Here is a 20910-nt window from a genome sequence, read left to right on the forward strand (position 1 = left end):
GGGCAAGTAAAATTTATCTCTGGCCTGTGGGCAGGACTTTTTTTTTTCCTGATAAATCGCTCCCGGGATGTGTTTGGTCCTGGGAGTGTTGGATACAGCTGACCAGCTGCATTAATCATGGCAGAGGTTTGTCTTGATTTGGCTTGACATGCACATTGGGTCTCTCTCTCTCTCTCTCTCTCTCTCTCTCTCTCTCTCGCTAATACACCCACACACAGACTAACATACACAAAGAATCGTGGAGTGGAGGAGTAGTGTTACTTCTCTGGGTGTTCGGAGGTAACAGGACTCTCTGGCTATCTTTGCCAATGCCAGAAGGTCATTTTTTCCATAAGCCATGCAAACAGATGCTCGCTGCTGCTGAGGGGGCCATTTAATTATTCAGCCTCGCTGTCTGCTTGTGTCAGCATGGAAAGAGCCCATTGTGCATGTTCTCTGCTGAAAAAGAACACCTGAGCTGGGCCTCTTCTCGCTGGTGATGTCATCACGTGTTTTCCAGAGAATCGAGTGAATGTAAAGTGCAGTGTGTGCTTCATCATTCTCTTCTGAGTCCCTTCGATGCACTGTGCATGTCCCCCTGTTGGACCTGAAAATGGTGGTGGTATTAAAAGCTTGCACTCTCTCTGTTTGTTTTCTTTCTCTCTCTCTCTCTCTCTCTCTCTCTCTCTCTCTCTCTCTCTCTCTCTCTCTCTCTCTCTCTCAACACATCGGAATAAAGGCTATTCCTCTGTCTGCTAGGTCAATGTGCTCCTACTACCTGTGTGTCTCATGGCTAGGTCAGAGAGTATCCATCCTCCCATAATGCACCTGGAGTCTTTATTCCCAGCCTCAGTCCCTTACACGTGACCTACTTCCTCTGCTTTTTCTCTCTTCTTCACACTAATTTTCATGAAATGGCCTCATAACTATTATACTGTAAACCATCTGTAAAAATATATGTGAACTGTAAAATCTTTATTAAGTGGCTGGTGCACACAGGGGGGAAAAAACAAAAAAACAAAATTCACAATCTCTGTCCCTTTGTCCCTGGCTCCCTCTCCAGCTGTGCATGCCCAAAGGCCTGTCGTTCCGCACGCAGAGGGACGACCGCGCTCCCCACTTCCACTCCTTCCTCATCACGCGCGAAGACGGCTCCCGCACATATGGCTTCGTCCACACCTTCTACGAAGAGGTGACCAGCCCCCAGATCTGCTCCGCCATGCAGACCCTGCTCCAGATGCACCACGCGGAGCACACCTCCTGCGCGTCGTCCTCGGCCTCCTCCTCCTCCTCCAGCATGGACTCACTGGCCAGCAGCTTGGACGAGCCAGAGTCTCCTTCTTCCACCTCCTCCTCCTCCCAGGCAGGGGGCCGGGGTGGCTGCGGCTGCGCGTCCTCGTCCTACGACGCCGAGCACGACACGCTGTACGTGTCCAAGGCACTGTGTCTGCTCACGTCCATGCCCTTCATGCATGCCTGCCGGCGCTTCCTGGCGCAGCTGCACTGCGCCGTCACAGCTCTGCAGCCACCGCCGCTGCCCCTGGAGAGCTACATCTACAACGTGCTGTACGAGGTGCCCCTGCCCCCGCCCGGCCGCTCCCTCAAGTTCCACGGCGTGTATGAGCCCATCGTGTGCCAGCGGCCCGGCCCCGCCGAACTGCCGCTTGCCGACTACCCGCTGGGCGAGACCTTCTGCCTGCTGGGTGTGGAGAACCTGGTGCAGCTCTTCACCTGCGTCCTGCTCGAGATGCAGGTCCTGCTCTACTCTCAGGGTGAGGGGGGAAAAAAAGAAAAGATGTTATTATTTTGTTTGTTTTTTACAATATAAAACCAAGCTCGATGATGAATTGAATTCCTGCCAAAAGGAACTAGTCTCTACTTCCACGTCAAGTGTTTACTGATCAGTAAAGCTGATTGAGGGGGGAAGCCAGATTGGGGGGGGTTTAACCAGCATTCCCTGGGCACCGCCGCGATGGCCTGCCCTAATGGGGCCTCATGGAGAGTGTAAGTCGATGGTGGTGATCTCTTCATTGCTAATCTGAATCAGCACGTGTCTGTACCTCCACTGGCCCCTGGCATGCTGAGCCCCTTCCTCTGATCAGGGTGGGTGAAACCCTGCTGGAGACGGCGCACCACCCTTCACCTTCACCCCGCCTCCCCAGTGCCTTTGATGTGGAGTGGGGACGAAGTGCTTAGAGGAGACGCGCTAATGAATATTCCATTCCTACGCGGTGTTTCTTTAGCTCAGGGCTAGCTGATGCTAATGAGGTCCTTTAGGACTGGTTTCAAAGGCCTGTGCTGGATATTTACAGATGACTGGATTATAGCAGATGTCTACTGCATAACATGATTTTGTAGTGCAGGAAAGATTTATGGGTGAACGTTAAATTAGCATCACTTAATCATAAATATTTACTCAGTTCAGGCATTTGACATATTTCTGTGTGGGTTGTTGTTGACGTTACACATATTGTTTTACAAATATGGTCTCTCTCTCTCTCTCTACGTGTGTGTGTGTGTGTGTGTGTGTGTGTGTGTGTGTGTGTGTGTGTGTGTGTGCGTGCGTGCGTGCGTGCGTGCGCGCGTGTGTACACAGACTACCAGAGGCTGATGGTGGTGGCAGAGGGCATCACCACACTGCTCTTCCCCTTCCAGTGGCAACATGTCTACGTGCCCATCCTGCCTGCCTCTCTGCTGCACTTCCTGGATGCCCCTGTGCCCTACCTCATGGGCCTGCGGTCCAAAGAGGGCACGGATCGCTCCAAACTGGAGCTGCCTCAAGAGGTGACGCACACAGCAGGGGTAGTAAACGGACGGTCCGTTCAGGCGTGGTGCTAGCGCTGAGAGTGCCCTGCTGAGTCTGCATGGCAGTCCTGCCATTCCACCGTACTCCCTAATTGCTTTGTTGCATTACTCTGCATTATGTGGAAGTTAATTATTCATCCGTGAGGATCCCGGGAGAGTTCTCCTGCTTTCTGCTCTCTAAATCCTGTTCTGTATGCTCTATCGCTTTTAGTGAGTGTGGGACAGTTAGAGTGATGGTGAGAGAATGAAACCTCTGTCCATGAATATTTGTTCTCAGAAACCTGATGTCTTCATGTCAGTGACTATAAGGTTGTACCGTCCAAGTACTTTAGAAGCACAACCAGCACAACACATATTAGCAGAGATCATGTGCTAGGGGAGAACACATGCATATATTGAAGGTGAAGGCTTTGCATCACTGCCTTACCAATTTCAAAATCCTGTCACGCGCCTGTGACTGCATGATAAATATGATGTTAAAAACCTCTGATGAGAGGTGTTGCCTTGTTTTCCATTTAATCTACTCATCATACAAAACAGCGCCCACACAGCTCATGTGCAGGCCGTGCTCACTAGCGCAAAGGACTGGAGGTGTGGCTAGTGCTGCTGTTCTGTTTGAGTGATTTATTTATACAACAGGAATATCTCACACACACACACACACACACACACACACACACACACACACACACACACACACACACACACCTGAGTGCATGTGCCGGTGTGGGGCAGGATAATCTGTATTTTTGGGTGAACTGTATGTGCAGACCTTCCCCAGGGAAGACCAGTGTATTTTTTTTTTTCTTTTTTCCCCCCACTAGTTCTGTAACAGAATCACTTCCCACCCTTAACTCAGCTCGCTTCTATTTACATCACTCTGTATTCATTACCCATTTATTGCATAGAGTTATAGCATGGCTCTGTTTATTATAGACCTACTTTAGGCTGATGGACAGATATGAAGGATTGCAGGGATGTGTGTGTGTGTGTGTGTGTGTGTGTGTCTGTCTGTCTGGGAGTGTGTTTTTGGGAGTGTACATTTGCATATGTTGCTGATGCTGCTGCTGATTTTTTATTATTATTATTATTATTATTATTATTATTACGATTACGATACCTGAAAGGCCCATCTTCCTGCTTGTCTCACCATGGTTGGCACATTCCAGGTCATGGTTGTTTTATACTTTGTCTTCCCAGGGTATTAAGATTCATCTTGAGCTTTAAATCCCCCATTCATCTCACTCATCTTGCTCTTTAATAATAAAATATGCGACTAGTGGTGTTTTAATTTCTTTTTACATGATATTACCCTGTGATCCCCCAGAGCAGTTAATACTTGCCTAACAGTTCCCTAATAAAATTGTGCTACTGCCATTTTTTACTATCATTTGCTAATTAGCTGAATAACAAAGGAAAGCAGTCAACTGTCAAATACAAATTATAAAGTAAACAATGTTGATAAAATGTTCTAAATTAATTTATACATTATTACATTAGAAATTAATGTATATGTTGTTATACATGAATTTATACGTCATTGCATTATAAATGAACTTGAGTTTGATGGCTCTCCCGTCTTTCCAGGCGAACCTTTGCTTCGTGGACATCGACAACCACTGCATCGATCTGCCCGAGGACTTCCCGCAGTTCCCCAACAAGGCTGAATTCATCCAGGAGCTCAGTGAGGTGCTGCTGCACTATGGCCTGACTCCAGAGCAGGGCCTCACCTCGCCTCCACCCTCCGCGACCCAGCCCCGCGGGCTGGGCTCGCAGCTGCAGCAGGTCTCCCTCAGAGAGCTGGAGGAGGACGGGCGCAACGGGAACCTGCCCGCTGACGCCTCTGACGTGCTGGAGCTCCTGCAGGGCAACGCCACCCTGGAGCGCCTCCAGGCCCTGGCCAGGCGCACGGGGGTGAAAGTGGCCGGCCTGGAGGCGCTGGTGGCCGGGCAGCAGACGCCGGGGCAGGAGGGCGTGGCCGGGAAGAGCGGCGTGGAGGAAGAGGAGCTGAGGAACACCAAGCTGAACGTGCAGCTGCGGGAGGTGTTCGCCGCCCGCTTCGCCACCATGTTCGCCGACTACGAGGCGTTCGTGATCCAGAACTCTCCCGACCTGGAGTCGTGGCTCACGAACCGCGAACAGATGCACAACTTTGACAAGGTGACTGATTTTGCATGTAGGAGGGAATCAGTCACACCCACATGACACGGGAGATTTTGGGACATGCTGGGTTGTGTCTCCTTCAAAGTATAGAACATGATTCCTCTTGGTGTGTTTGTGTAATGCTATTCCCCATCACCTCTTCCCTCTCCTCCCCTACACTACTCCTCCCCTCTATGTCGCTCTTTCCAGGCCTCCTTCCTGTCCGACCAGCCAGAGCCGTACTTGCCTTTCCTGTCTCGCTTCATCGAGACCCAAATGTTCGCCACGTTCATCGACAACAAGATCATGTCCCAGTGGGAAGAGAAGGAGCCGCTCCTGCGCGTGTTTGACGGGCGGCTGCAGAAGGCCCGCCTCTACAACGTGCGTGCACCCAGACTGCGCTCCTCCGTCTACCAGAGATGCACCTTCCTCAAAGAGTCCAGTGAGCGTCTCCCTATTCATTCCATATTAAGAACTCCATGTGTCTAGGGAATGCCGTGCTTGGTGGTAGATGCTTGGTGTCCTAAGGGTGCGGTGTGTTGGCTCGTTGCATTTTACTCAAGTTAAATTTAAGTACTTCTGGTTAGCAACTGGTCACCTGACCAGCGGTTGTGGTCTGTCACGGCATTATGTTAAAAAGGCATCAGTTTGGATAACAATGCTGTAAAACTAAGAGGATTAAACAGCAGATGAGCACGTGTGGGGCACTGCTGCTGTGTGCTGGTGTTCATTAAGGCTGACGGATAGCTAGCCAGGCAGGGCTCACTACAGTGCAGTGCTCTGAGCTCCGGGGCTGACCACGCTGCTGTGCATATGTGTGCCTAATTTGAGTTTCCTCTTGTTAGACTTGTTTAGCCTTTCATACTCCTATGACATCAAATCCTATGTTAGCTTTGTGTTCCTTGAGAAGAATCTGTTATTTTCTCACTTTTTTAGATGTATAAAGCAGCATCAGTGTGAGTACTGTGTGGCTGATGAAGCCGTTCTGTGTTGTCAAGCAGCAGAAATAGCTGAAGCCCAGTTCCAACAGTTCCCAGAAATGTAAATGAGTTTATTTATTTATTTAGTTATTTAGTTATTTAGTTATTTATTTATTTATTTATTTATTTAATTATTTTTACAATTTTTGTCATGTTTGGAAATGCAATTGAAATGAAAAATCCCACCGCTTTTCATTAAGAGGATTACAAAGGGCAACGAACGAGGAAGTCTGAAAGATTCGTGATGGGGGAGGCTGAAGGGAGGAGGTTGAAAGACAGACAGAATAGCTCCCAGTGTCTTTAAATGAGTCATACAAATGAAGCTCTTTGAAAGGCTGCCAAATGCTTCACAGAGGAGACTGCCACTGTGGTGTGTCATCAGCGCGTGTGCGTGTTAAGCATTTCTCAGTTTGAAGGGCACTACTGTATGATGTTGAGCTGATGCTTGAACCCATTTTTGGACAGTTAAACTAAATTGTTTCGTCTTTTGCCGGCCCTAGATCCATGTCTCCCACTACGCAATGCGTTCAGTAGATCATTGGTAAAATCTATGAAACTTCAACTCCATTTTAATATAGACTATATTGTGGTGTAAAGCTGTAAAGGTCCCAGGAGGCATGCACTATACAATATTGACCAAACAAATAAGTGTAAAAAATCTGCAGAAATGCTTAAATAACATGGAAATCAGCTAATGCAAAAACTATAAAAGCAATTCATTACTCATTTTGGTAGGTTTGTTGAAATGACAACATGGTGATGAAGACAAATCAATTCAGGCCTTCCTGCTGCTTTTAGCCTATTATATCTCTGTTCAACAGAAGGCGAGAAAAAGTTCCACATCGTATGAAATCTATCATGATGGGTTACCATTTCATATATAGAAATCCCTTTTTAAAAATAAGAGGCTTTCTTGAAATCAGAGCCAAAGTTTGTCTTTCTGGCTGTGATGCCTTGGAAATATTGAAGCCAGTGTATAATATTTCTATTGGTATCCAAATGAATTTGAAAGGGAACCACATTTGAAGTGGCTCTCGTTGAAATATTGACATGGCTGTGCTTGAGGTCTGTGGCAGGCCTCGGTCAAGCTCATCTCCCCACCTCTCCTCTGCCCTCCAGCTCAGGCCACAGAACAGCGCTTCACCAAGATCGACCACACGGCCATCCACCCCCACCTCCTTGACATGAAGATCGGCCAGGGTCGGTACCAGCAGGGCTTCTTCCCCACGCTGCAGGCGGACGTGCTGACCTCCGGGCCCCCCAACCACAAGTGAGCGCTCCCACCCCCATGCCGATCAGCGGAGAGAGGTGAGAGGGAGCGAGGCAAGCTCCCTGCTGACACGCAGGACTCGGCTCCGTCCCCTCTCCCAGCTCACCTGCACGCATTCACCTGCTTCCCTGCCGCACAGAGTAATGGCGACGTGATGATTAGCAGACAGGTGGAATAAGTCGGGCTAGGTCATTATGTTGATTACACGAATGATGATGATGACAATGAGCTTCCTGCTCTGTAAGATTCTTCTATCACGTGCCCGTTTCCCTGAATATACCAGTATTTATCTTCCGCAATGAAGAAACTGAACACAAGTGCAGCTTTCCTGAAAGTTAAAGAAGTATTTTAAGTATTATGAGTGCATGACTGAAGTAATCATTTGGACTTGATATGTAAAATGACTTGACTCGTATATGGTATAGACTAACTACCTTCCGATGAAGACTGATATTCCACACGTTAAATTCTCTGTCCTGTAAATGTAATGTGCCGGTGGCAGGGGCGTCCCGGGCCAGCGGCCATTTGAGTGCCCTCTTGTGGATGAACTCTTAACGCAGCTCCTGTCGCAGCAGGTGGACTAACCGCACGTGCGCAGCCCCGCGCAGGAAGGGGCCCAGGCAGCAGGTGGATCACCTGCCGCTGGACAACGACCCCAGAGAGGTATAGGCCTCGTCTCCTCCTTTCCCTCGCCCTTTTTGCCCCACACTCGGCCACACCCCTCTATGGCTTTTGTGCCACCTTGCCTTAGCCTGGATCCTCTGACATTTCTCTTTTTTGTCTTAAGTCTTTCATATTTTCTTTCCCTTTCCCACTGCTTCATTCTGGCTGATCTACTGAGCAACTGTACTGTGTGTGGAAGCTAAATAACCTGTAAGCGTAATTTTATTAGAAGTCATTTAATCACTAATGGCCATTTATCATACACTGCCTCAGCCACTGGATTTCTGTCATGTGCGTTCTGCAGCTGAATTCATTGCCAGTTACTGGGGTATTTTTTTTTTGCCAACAAAGTCTGTGTCTGTCTGTGTCTCTGTGTGTGTGTGTGTGTGTGTGTGTGTTTGTGTGTGTGTGTGAAATTGTAAACCCATTATTGAAATGATCAAATCCTTTTTTTAAAAATCTGGTCAGCTGTGTGCAGTTTCCTATTTTTTTTAATTTCCTTTTAGTTGTGTATTTTCCCCTCTAACTGTCTTGCATATATTGTTTTTTATTTATATGTATGCTATCGCTTCTCCTTTTCTTTGTGCTCTCTCGCCGCCTTTTCTTTTTCTTGTCTTTTGTTTGTGGCGTCTGTCATTTGAATGCTGTGGGGTGTGGGCTGTACCACTCCACAGCAGGTGGAGGGGTGTTTGGTCGTGCACAACTCTATGGCTTTCTGGGAGTGGGACAAGTCACCACCCCCTCCTGTTAAACCTCCCAAAAAGTCCTTCTCGGCCTGCTGTCTGGTATGTTGAGGCCTACCATTGTGTGACCAACTAAACCCTGTTTCGACTTGCCTAGCTGCTTAACCAGCACATCCAACCTACCCTAAACACAGTGTTGAAGCCAAACCAGCCATGATGACTCCAAACACCCTGTTTTTCTGTAATGGTCCCAAAACAGTGCTGCCATAGCTTGGAGCAGAACTGCGTGCACAGTAAACCCACCCGTAACCCAATATATCGTCAACTTCAACTATTCCTACTGTTCTACTTCTGCAGCAGCAGTCTGAATACCATTAGAACCCTTAAAACCCAATTTACAAAATTACCATTAAGATGATACACAACGTGTTTATCACATATCATTTACAATAATCTGGGGTGTGTGTGTGTGTTTGTGTGTGTGTGTGTACACGTGCGCATTGTGCATATGGGTTTGTGACTAACATGCACGTCTGTGTAGAAATGCATGCAGGAGGCACGCAGTCTGGGGAAGAACACGAGGCACCCCAAGTTGTCTGACCTCTCACCCGCAGTCATCGCCCAGACCAACTGCAAGTTTGTGGAGGGCTTGCTAAAGGAGTGCAGGATGAAGGTGTGTATATCCCATGGCCTTAACCAAATATGAGAGAGAGAGAGAGAGAGACACACACACACACACACACACACACACACACACACACACACACACACACACGCAATTACCTTCCCTTTAATTTCTTTAACTTAGTCATTGCTATTCATTAAGAGCAGCAAGTAGTGCGAAATCAATGAAAGTTAACGTTAGCACCATTCAGCACTTCAATGCACAGCTGTTCTGTGTGACAAAGCTTATGAGTGTGTGCGCATGTCTGTGCTCATGTGGTGTGTGTGTGTGCTGCGTGGCCATGCGTGCAGACAAAGCGCATGCTGGTGGACAAGATGGGCGGTGAGGCGGTGGAGCTGGGCCACGGTGAGGCCACCATTACTGGCCTGGAGGAGAACACGCTCATCGCCAGCATGTGCGACCTGCTGGAGAGGATCTGGAGTCACGGCCTGCAGATCAAACAGGTGGGCTTGTGTACGCGGATACACACCCTCTCAAATCAAATGCAAATGCTTGGCTCACAGATAATAGGGCTGAACTTGTTGTCTATTGGATCACTGCACATGAGCAGTTATGTTTGACAGGCTGCATGAGAGTCTGTGGTTGGACAGAATACTTGTAGCACACTAATTACTCGGCATGTGATGAGTGCACACACATAGCACAGAAATAAAGAACTGTAAAACATCCAGATACTCACATTTGCACATTGGGAGTTGCACCAAGTATGGTATGTGTTTGTAGGGCAAGTCTGCATTGTGGTCCCACTTAATGCACTACCAGGCCAGAGAGGAGAAGCTGGAGCAACAGGCTGGTTCTCCAGGTACTGCCATACGTTTTGATTTACACACACATGCACACGCATACACACCGTTTTTTATGCATACACGACGAACGTGCTGTGTGAATCACCATGGCTGGCTGTGCTCCTCCCTCTCCAGTGTCTAACGGACAGGAGCGACGGAAGTCGGAGCCGTCTCTCGGCCTGCCTGCGCTGCGTGTCTCTCTCGTGCAGGACATGAGGTGAGGGGACACCTGGCTGGGATTACAAGTGCCACTCGCTACGCTGCTACATCCGGCCAGCACTCACCCATTCACCTGCACTGAGCCCTGCTCCTGATTAGCCGTGCGGTGCTCTGCACTGTGGCGAACAGAGACTTGAAGGGAGCGTGCAATCACATGCTTCCGCTCGCACTCTGCATCTTGTCATTATTGTTGAGATACTAAGTAGAATTAGCACAAAGCAGCACAAAGCATCTAGAGGCACACGCTGCCACAGAGTGAGCGGAAAGTCTTCCCAGGCTAATTCTCAAGGAAGATCGTGCTGTTAAATTGGTTGGATGCTGACTGAGTTTATAACCTTAAACTGGGAGGTGAAACTAGGTGTGGTGCTTCTTTTATTGTCTGGTTTCAAAAGTGGCTTTGCATTTAAGATATGCTGTATTTATTTTCTCCAATCCCTGATGAAATGTGTTGGGTTGAAATTAATTTCAGAGTTCTCCAGTCATCGAGTATTGCTGGTTTTACTTTCATTGCACTTTTAAATTGGACAGTGGCAGAAACCTTTACACAAAATTGTTGATTACTCATTAAGGGAGTGTTAAAAAAAACATGAGTTTAACTATGTAACTATAATTCTTTTAATTCTAACTTAAATTTTAACTACATTTACCTACCCTCAGTCTAAGTAATATATGGGCGAAAAAACATGTTTCTGGCCCTTGATAAGTGATGTACATGCGTTGTATGTATTAGCCTGGATTAAACTGTGGACACATAGTTTTATAGTTAACCTGGCCTTTATGACTTGTTGAAATTTGTGACTGGTCTTTTCTGACCGGCGAACCCTAAATGTCAAACCATATGTTCAGCACTTTGAAAAATGTGTTAATTCTGCGGTCAGACGACGCAGCCCCTCACCCACAGACTGAACACTTGTCACACCCTCTTGCGCAGACACATCCAGCACATGGGAGAGATCATGACAGACGTGGGCCGAGCACGAGCCTGGATCCGCTTGTCTCTGGAAAAGAAGCTGCTCTCCCAGCACCTCAGACAGCTGCTGGCCAACACGGCCTTAACCAAGTACGAGACGCGCGTGCGCACACAGACGGGCGTAGACTCGCACGCATACATGCACACCTGTGCACGCAGCCAAAGCCAGTCATAGAGTGTGCCTTTGTTTGCATAAGTGAGCCCTTGCAGCAAAAAAAAAAAAAACATTATCAGCCATTTCCTCTTTTTGTGTAATCATCAGTTTAGTTTTTGACTTTGTACAACCTTTAAATAAAAAATTTAAATATGTTTTATTTATACATAGTCCTTACATCACGTGGGTATTTAGTAATAATAACTTGCAATAAAGCTTTATATTATTGCTTTTATTTAGTAGAAGGCAGTATAATATTATATGGATATGTAGTATTGTTGTTGTTGTTGTTGTTGTTGTTATTGTTATTATAATTAATAATAGTAATAATAATAATAATAATAATATTTAGTAGAATGCAGTAGAACAGTATATGGATATGTGTGGTTTTTGGTTGTAAGGGCAATTGAGTTGTGTTATAAAGGTCTGATATGCCCACAGGAAGTTGTATAAGCGGTATGCCTTCCTACGGTGTGAAGAGGAGAAAGAACAGTTTCTCTTCCATCTGCTAAGTCTTAATGCTGTGGACTATTTCTGCTTTACCAGTGTCTTCACCACCATCAGTGAGTGCACATGGAAAACACACACACACACACACACACACACACACACACACACACACACACACACACACACACACACACACACACAGAGACCAGCTGCTAACTCCACTGATGCTGTGCTTTTTTTAATGAAATCTTAGTAAGCCTTGATGACATAACTGACTTGCTTACGTAAGTGTTTTTTTTTTCTCAGACACAACTTAGAAAAACAGTTGTGGCAGTTGCATGGTAACATTTGGCCTTTGGTTAAAAAAAAAAGAAGCGTTTTGTTGTTTTTTATTTATAATTATACATAGCACAACCTTACTAGTATTATTTATTATAATATATATAATTTATTATTATTTACATTTATTAAGTGTAGAATCTTTTAATAGACCCCCCTCCGCCCCAATCGCTGAACTGAAAATGGTGAAATTCTGCTATTTAGTTGCATGTTACAGTTCTGAATCCACATTTTTAATGTTGCCCAGATTGTGATATTGAGACTGTGCCAAACAAGCATAATAGTGGTGACTTAACCAGACTTTTTCCCCCCCTAATAAACATATATTCTTTAAACTGAGTCAGCACCCACTAACATTCACATAAACGCTCTCTGACCAGGAGGTGGGGGAAGCATCTGCCATCAATGATGTCATGATTCAAGATCCTTACTTAACAAAGATTGTTTACTTAACATAGACCAACTTTATTTCTTAGGTTGTAAAGCAGGCTGTGGTATAACATTTTTCTCAGTATTGTAGCTGTGACTCTGCTGTGAGAAACTATAGATGATGGAAGACAGTGGTGTTTATAAGGCGTATTGTGGAAACTGCTGAACCTGTCCCCAGCGGCGTGGCACTAGAGGTCCACCGTGAGGGGCAGGGTGGGGGCCCTTTTTAAATTGTTTGTATTTTGTTTAAATTTACGATCCCCTCCTGGTGGGCCCCTGTCAGCCTGAGGCCACCTGCAGAGCGTGCCCTGCTCCTCCCCTACACCACTGCCTGGCCCTTAAATCTCTCCTGCGTTTCCTTCTCCACGTCCTGCTTCCTCCGCCCCTGCTCTTCTACCTCCACCTGTACTGGCCTCACATATTCTCTACAAGACTCCTACAACATAAAGATCCTTTCATTAGGACTCAAGGATGAGAACAAGCTCTCTTATGGAAATGGCAAATAGAAAAACTCGTGCTCATATACCTCCATGGCTGCGTCGGACATTAGATACTTCAGATAATACAAATGTTCATGGGCAAGGCAACCACACCGTATAGCATACACAGTGAGCAATATTGTGGAAATTCTTGTTTAATGCATTGGGTGAGGAATTATTCCCCCAGTAGTGACTTTGTTTATATTGCAGATTGAAATATTTTCAATTCTGTTGAATGGGGGGGGAGATAACCTGTGTGTACATGTGGTTATTATTCATGTCATTGTGGTGTATTTATATGAACGCTGCATTTATTATTCAAAAATAATTACTCCAAAAAAAATTATCAAAAGGGCATTTCAAGCATGCACTATCCTCTAAAGGTGTCTTCTGGTGATCTGTCTTCAGTGTCCTCTAATGCTGTGTTTACGGTAATTTGTCCCTTTTAGTGATTCCTTACCGGGTTGTCATCATCCCTATCAAGAAGCTGAGTAACGCCATGACAACATCAAACCCCTGGGTGTGCGTGTCAGGCGAACTGGGCGATTCGGGTATCATGCAGATCCCGAAGAATGTTCTGGAGATGACGTTTGATGTGAGTGTGCTCTGACATCAGCACTGCCGTACTGTTCTCATGGTAACAGCTGTAGTGTGTGCATGTTAAATGCATTATCATTAGCTGAATCCCTTTCTCCTCTGGGGTTTGTCATACATCTTATTTTACCTGGTGAAACAGTTAAAGCTTTCTATCTGTGGAGCCCTTGCAACAAAAAAAAACATACATTTCCAATTATGTTTTTCCACATTCTACAAAAACAATATAAAGCATTCCTGTTTTTTTCACATTGTGTAAGGATTGTTACCTGCCTTGAAATTATGATGATGATAATAATAGTTATTATTATTATTATTATTATTATTATTATTATTGTCATATTGTGTTATATAAATACACTTTGGCTGCTACATTGCCACTGGCTTAGGAGGTGATGGCAGGTTCCCAGGGTGATCATTTATTCAGTGTGATGACTGATAATTAAATATTTGTCAGAGAGGAATATGTCTGCAGAATTATGTGTACATAATTCCACAAACATGAGGACGTTTATAGGACATTGGAAGGCATCAATCTTTGGAAGTAAATGTAGCAAAATAAAGGTTCATCACTGAAACTCTAATTACAATGTAAAAAAAAGGTAATAATTATAGATTTTATAATAAATACAATTTTTACATGCAAGTTCACCTCTCAAAAATCACCCACTCTTGGCTGCTGTCACGTTCAATGACTAAAAGGTTCATGGTTCATCTGTGGTAGCTGGTTCCCACCGTGAGGAGAGGGCGTGTACTCCTGGAGAAGGAGAAGGCCTTGCTTTCCAGTTGGAGGTTAAGATGAGGTGGTGTGGCCTTAAGCCTGCATCTCAGTGGGGAGAGCCAATCACTGCCATTCCTCATGCTGTCAATCATCCATGTCCTAACTCACGATGTCTCCCTCTCCAGTCTGCCTTTAGGCCTCACACGCACATCTCTGCCCTCTTCAAGGTTAGGAGCACATTTGCCTACATCTCTCTGGCTCCGTCCATACATCTCCCCCCTTTGGGCATCCCCCATGCTTCTTTACACCTTCTTATAGACTAATTCTTTAACAGTAGCTTGTTTGTCATTTTCATGCAGCAGCTTACAGGGTGTCTGCATATATGGAACTGAGACTGACTGAGATAAAAACACATCTAGTTTGGAAAAGCATGCGGTCTTCTGCATTAGACTTCATTCAGTACAGTCTAAAGCATTTAGTTGTATGTATTGTTTGTTTTTTAGCATTTACATGAAAATGGCATTCAAGACCACTCTTGGCTTAATCTTGGTGGGTCCCTGTAGTTGTTTCTCAGCACGTGGTTTCTGTGTGTTAGTTGAGCAGATGAATAGTCTTGAGTGTTCCTTCAACTAGGAGCTGCTGCCCAGGCCTCTGTTTGTTTTTAATTAAAGAAGATATCGCGGCTTGGTCTTAATAGCACTGTTTGCCTTCTCTTTGACTAACAAAGAGCCATCTTTGCCCACTTTCAGATGCCTTCTTAACATATGCTGATATTTTTCTTGAGCTCTGTGTGTGTTTGTGTGCATGCCTGTGTGTGTACCTTACAGTGTCAGAACCTGGGGAAGCTGACCACACTACAGTTGGGCCATGACAATGCTGGACTTCTGGCCAAGTGGCTGGTGGATTGTGTGATGGTTCGTAACGAGATCACGGGACACACGTACAGGTGAGCACTGCACTTGATATCTGCACCTCCCTGCCTGCTTGGTGGTCCTTCTCTAAACACCCCTCACTTTGCTTCTTCTCTTAACACATCGTTAGGTGGTACTGTTCTCTATATAAAACCTCCTTATATTACAGGCTCGCTCTCCCTCATTCGTTCTCTTTGTTGTTCTCTCTCATTCTTTATTCATTGTCTGTCTGCTCCATTTCCCAGGTTCCCCTGTGGTCGGTGGCTGGGGAAAGGTGTCGACGATGGCAGTCTGGAGCGGGTCCTGATTGGTGAGTTAATGGTTCCATGCAGTGAAGAGGAGATGGCACGAGGGTCTAAGACTCCACCTCCTCAGCGCTCACCCTCACAACTGCGGCGAATCAGCATAACTTCCCTCACAGGCCGAGGAAACAGTAAGTCTGAATATTGGTGTTTTTACTATCTGAAGATGCTATATGGTGATTTACAGCTACATTTTGCGCTAACGCCATCTTTGTCTCTTTAGAACCAACAGCTGAGCAGATACAGGAAGCTCTCAGTGAAGCAGTAAACAACACTGTGAAACATTTTCAAAAACCAGAAAAAGAGGTGAGTGTGCGAATGAGTGCACGCCGTTGAGTCTGAGCGTATGAGTGCATGCAGGCGAGAGCACGGTGTGGTTTCGTATGGACTCCTCTCTCTCTCTCTCTCTCTCTCTTCTTGCTGTCAGAGGGGGAGCCTGACTGTTCTGCTGTGTGGAGAGGGTGGATTGGTGGGGGTCCTGGAGCAGGTCTTCCACCACGGCTTCCGCACTGCCCGTCTCTTCCAGAAAACCGTCTTTATATGGGACTTTATAGGTGAGCCTGCATGAGAGCTGCCAGGAGGATTAGAACAACAGCTTCCTTGGTTGCTGTGTTCTTTGTAGGCGAAATGTCCTCTTGCACTGGATGTGTCTTGTTTACTTAAGGGCGGACTCCGTGTCCTAGCCTACCCAGGCTTTACTGAGGTCACCACCCACAAATACAGTCTCGTTAGTAAACACCAGTTCTACAGCTGTATCAGATGCAGTAATGTAGGATTACACTAAAGCCTGAATAAATATAATGCCTGACCCCTGATCCTGCATCTATGTTGAGTAACTGAAACTCTTGTGCTTATTGCAGGGCACTTATTGTTGTCTGTTATAGACCTTGTGTTTCAACAGTATTATAGTTCAGTATTTTGGACTCTAACATACTGTACTGGCTAGGATGCATTCTATGAGTAAAATGACAAAGCACTTTTGTAAGTCGCTCTGGATAAGAGCATCTGCCAAATGCTGTAAATGTAAATCAGTAATCCTACAAAGGGCTGGAAAAAAAACAATTCACCTCGTCTTTTTTCACCTCATTCATTTTTGACCTTTCAATGGTAAATGAATATACTTTTGATCCCTCTTGTGAAAGGGTTATACAGGATCCTTTTTTGCTGTATCAATCACTGAGGCAATCATGACATTGGCAAATGTGCATTCTTCTTGCATGCTGGTATCATTTACGTTTTTGTTTGTTTGCTTTTTTGTTTGTTTTTAGAACAAAAGGTGGACAAGTGGAAATACGTTAGTATAAAAATTAAATTGGTATCAAGACATTGTTTAAAATACATTGTTTATAATCTGAACAGCATCTAGAATTGATGGTTAGGAAATATTCAAAGCATTAGATCTTCAAAAATGTTCACATAAATATCTTGAAAGACTTTTTCCTAAACATGTGTTTCACATGTCTGAGTGTTGGCATGTATAATTCTAATCTTAAGACATGTGTCTTTAACAGAGAGGGCAGTAATGTATATGGAGAGTGCTGATCAGATGGGCAATCTGCAGGAAACAGCTGAGCCCCTCCAGCTGCCTAGTAGCACACTCTGTCGCTATGCCAACGCCATCAACAACACATCACGCAGCCTTGGCAAAGATGGCAAGTTCCAACTGTTGGTTTGCCTTGGGGCAAGGTGAGTGCACCACAGGGGTGTGTATAAGCACACCCGTCTTTTACACTTGCACTTTGCACAAACGTTCACGCATATTTTTAGCGACACTCCTAGTCTCCCGTTCCCTCTCAGAGATCAACTGCTGTCTACCTGGCTCCCCCTGCTGGCTGAGTGTCCCGAGGCCACGCGGATGTACGAGGAAACTGCATTGCTGCGTGACCGGGACGCCGTTAGCTCCCTCATCAGTGCTCTGCAGATGCTCCATGACTTCCCCATCACTCTGGAGGGCTCCATCACCAAGGGGGTGGAGCTGTAACCTCATCCCTGCTCCTTCAAAAGCACTGGAGCTTCAGGCTTAGGCCCCCTGCATCCCTGCCTCAGCTGCTCTGGGTCCCGCCTCTTTTCTCCAGGCCAGCACGTCTCCAGGAGCTGCTCTCCAGCTCCAGACTAAAGGAAGCTTTTATGTAGCTCTCTCCTTAACCACTGGGAACAGGAAACGTGCTTCGCGGCAGTATAAAGGGCTCTCGGGTGTTCGGATTACTGGCAAGAGTCATACAATTTTGTTCCTTTTCAGAAAGAACTGCTTTGCTTCCGAGTTTTGCCGAACCGGTCGTGCGGGGTGTTTTGACAGCAGAGTTCTCTTCTCCTTTGTTCGTCCGTTACACACCAAGCCATCTATAGACTCCCCCTTAGAGAAAGCGTGTCAGTGTTTCACATCAACCCGCATCAGAGGACCTCACTGTAAAGCATTAAAGAATGGCTTTGCAACTACTGCTGGATGCAGAGCTTTAGCACTGAAAGGCTTCTAGTGTCAGTGTGTTCCTTATCACTATGGGATCCTGAAACTAAATCCCATTTGTGCAACATTCTAAAGACGAGAATGACAAAACATTCTGAAGTGAATTTGGGTCAAATATTGGCCACAAGTAGACATTTATGTGGTTAAAAATCAGAATGGTGTCAGAAAGGAATGTATTTACAACAAGCTGTTTAAAGTGGCTGGTTGGGCAAAACCAAGCCTGTGGTAGCAGGAGGAAATTACATCCCAGCAGAACCAAGAAAAAACACTGTAGTGATCTCAGTATGTTGTGTATCTCCTCTCGCTCTTTCTCTCTTTCTCTTTCTTTCTCTCTCTCTCTCTTTCTCTCTCTGGGGGTGTCGTGGGTATGTGTGTGTGCAGGTTCTTATCGGAAGGATATAACAGGAAGAAGTTATTTTGCCAGTCAGTATTAACTTGGTTTGTTTTGATATAAATCAACATCACTTTTGGGTTTTATATTTAGAAAGAACAATGAAAGTAGGAAAGCAATAACATGCCTTGATGTTTCTGCCATCTATCATATCAGCAGACAAAGGCAATTATCCATATAAACAGACCTATGTTTAAGTTTTTCATGTATTGATTTCATCTACACACTGATGAATTTGTCATGTAAATTTAAGGCAAGTATTTTAGGAACAGTGTTGTTTGGCCTCTTTAGGTTGCCATGGGAATAGTGACTTGCTTTTCTTTGAGCAGTTTCATGGAACAGCAGAATCTGATGAACTCAGCTGGTAGCAAATTTAGAAGTTGAAGTTCATTTACTGGCAAATCTAGAACTCTGTTCCCCTTTTTTCTTGTTATATATATATATAGGTGTAACTTTACATACATTTTCATTCTTAAAACCATCTTGATAGGGGTTTTAAGGCCAAAAGCAGTAATTATATAACTGCAGTGTTGCACGTTCTGATAAAGCATAATTTAATCTCTTTTGTTTTCATGCCTCAGCTTTTGAGCCCTAGAGCTATACTAAAGTGTTGTGGACAGTTATGGTGGTAAATTTACAACAGATTGATTTAGAACTATCATCCATTAGCTAATGCTGCAGCAAATGTTAACTTATCTCTTTGAATTGACATTTTACAGCGTTGAAACTTAAATAGTCCACCAGTGTTTTGATGTGAGAAGACACCTGCATGAACTCACATTCTTTCTTTTTCTTTCTTTCTTTTTTTAAGTCTTGGACGGCTTTAAAGTAATTTATTTTTTTAAAATAATGCACTTGTGACACTGGTTGATTTCACAGTGTTTGAACTGAACTGGATTTAAAGGTGAATAATACCATTATTTATTTTCCCAGCATACCATATCTTTGCTTTAGCCTTTGTTAGTTCACTGTGTGAATTACTGGTAGACGGTTGCCTATGTAAGACTGAACTGAACACAAATGTCCAACTCCCCCAAAGGATTCAGCACATTTCTCTGGCTGCTGTGCTGGGAAATGTAGTGGAACACTGGACCATTCCCTTGTGTTGTCACTGCTAGTGTAAGATACATGTTCTAGAGGTCAGAACTGCAGCTCTGACTGTACGGTAGTTCGTTTTAGTTTTTTTTCCAACTTCAGCCCTGTTCTAGACCCGTTCCAGGGTCTCTGCCTAGCTACCATTTGTCCTGTGACTGCTTAGGAAGTTCTATCTTTCTGCTCTGCTGTTGATCTCATTGTGAACTGTCGTTACTGGAAATCTGAAATGAGTGGATTCTTCCAACTGTCTGTAATGGGTAAATGATCACTGTTATGTTCATAATATTGATGGAACATTGCATTAAAGTTGCTCAGTATGTTCCTAAGCACATCTTCTATTTCCTTGTGTTACATGCCATTTGATGCTATAGACTATACATTGAGTTCTTATACAACATTTTCCTCAAGACATTTCATCTATATATTTAGGCCGATACATCGGTTTGCTGTTTTCCAAGTTTCACATTTTCAAGAACAGACATAAGTCTGATGCAGTGGTACAGGTTTCTGATCGACACCCCTCTAAAGGCAAAATCGGCTGCAACAGTAATTGGTCTTTTGATGTTTTAAAAACTGCATTTGATGAGAATAAACCTTAAAATGTATAATTTAGGGTGGTAATTTCCATAAAAGTCTTGTTCATTCTTTGTTAGAAGTGTTCTACAATAAACGTTCCAGTATTTTAGGAACAGTCCATCTTTGACATGGCAGTCTGGCTCGGAGGGCTAATGCCCACATGGACCAAACAGACTGCAAACATGACAGAAAATACTGTTCTGTGTGGCAGATCAAAATGTAGCATGATGTCATCATTTATGAAAGTAAGTTCAACACAGCAACTATAGACTTAGACCCTCACCTGCATCTTGTCTGCTTTTTGTTGTGTTCTCTGTCCAAAGCATCCCAAGTGATCACTGTAAAAGAAATCTGATTAGCCTATTAATATCTACAGTATATTCTACATATTAACATTACATTTTCCTTTACCCCATAAATGATGTAGACCTAAAATAAACATTAACAATATACTGTAAACAGTTGCAGATGGAGTGTGCTTAAGCCTACAACATAACCAAAATTAGAATTTGTGCATGTGACTATTTGCAGTGTTTTTTTTTTTTTTTTAACTTCTAGTAACTTACTTAGCATGCAGCCTATTCGCCTGAATAATAGCGTACATTTATTTGTAGCCAAAAACAAAGGTGGTGCAAAAGAAATCTAACGGGAACTTTGGTAGCTAGAACAATAAAGTTGGGTTTAGTTTTACGGTGTTCGGATTTCAACGTGAATTTAATCTCATTTGCAACAAATGTAGCCCACTCTTGATGTCAGGAAACAACGCCTTAAAATGTAAAACATAATTTAATACCAACACTACACAACAAACAACTGTTAAAACT

General features: G+C 44.6%; 1 protein-coding gene across 9 annotated transcripts in view; it reads left to right on the forward strand.

Moving 5' to 3' along the window:
* dennd5b (DENN/MADD domain containing 5B) overlaps positions 1-19839 on the forward strand; it is a 35159-nt gene extending 15320 nt beyond the window's left edge. For 2 of the 9 annotated variants that reach the window (XM_035522174.1, XM_035522189.1), the window contains 20 exons: positions 1043-1751; positions 2576-2763; positions 4372-4944; positions 5137-5368; positions 7026-7176; positions 7749-7839; positions 9064-9195; positions 9498-9650; positions 9931-10009; positions 10128-10209; positions 11143-11271; positions 11777-11898; positions 13482-13627; positions 14533-14574; positions 15175-15293; positions 15504-15691; positions 15784-15866; positions 15988-16114; positions 17072-17246; positions 17358-19839. In XM_035522174.1, the coding sequence (XP_035378067.1) occupies positions 1043-1751; positions 2576-2763; positions 4372-4944; positions 5137-5368; positions 7026-7176; positions 7749-7839; positions 9064-9195; positions 9498-9650; positions 9931-10009; positions 10128-10209; positions 11143-11271; positions 11777-11898; positions 13482-13627; positions 14533-14574; positions 15175-15293; positions 15504-15691; positions 15784-15866; positions 15988-16114; positions 17072-17246; positions 17358-17541 (3705 nt within the window). In that variant the 3' untranslated portion in view covers positions 17542-19839. Of the gene's footprint in view, positions 1-1042; positions 1752-2575; positions 2764-4371; positions 4945-5136; positions 5369-7025; positions 7177-7748; positions 7840-8513; positions 8625-9063; positions 9196-9497; positions 9651-9930; positions 10010-10127; positions 10210-11142; positions 11272-11776; positions 11899-13481; positions 13628-14532; positions 14575-15174; positions 15294-15503; positions 15692-15783; positions 15867-15987; positions 16115-17071; positions 17247-17357 lie in introns of all 9 variants that reach the window. The other 7 variants (XM_035522176.1, XM_035522192.1, XM_035522183.1 and 4 more) reach the window with 4 other exon arrangements.
* The last annotated feature ends 1071 nt before the right edge of the window (positions 19840-20910 follow it).

This window comes from Electrophorus electricus, chromosome 2 (assembly GCF_013358815.1).
Source record: "Electrophorus electricus isolate fEleEle1 chromosome 2, fEleEle1.pri, whole genome shotgun sequence".
NCBI lineage: Eukaryota > Metazoa > Chordata > Actinopteri > Gymnotiformes > Gymnotidae > Electrophorus > Electrophorus electricus.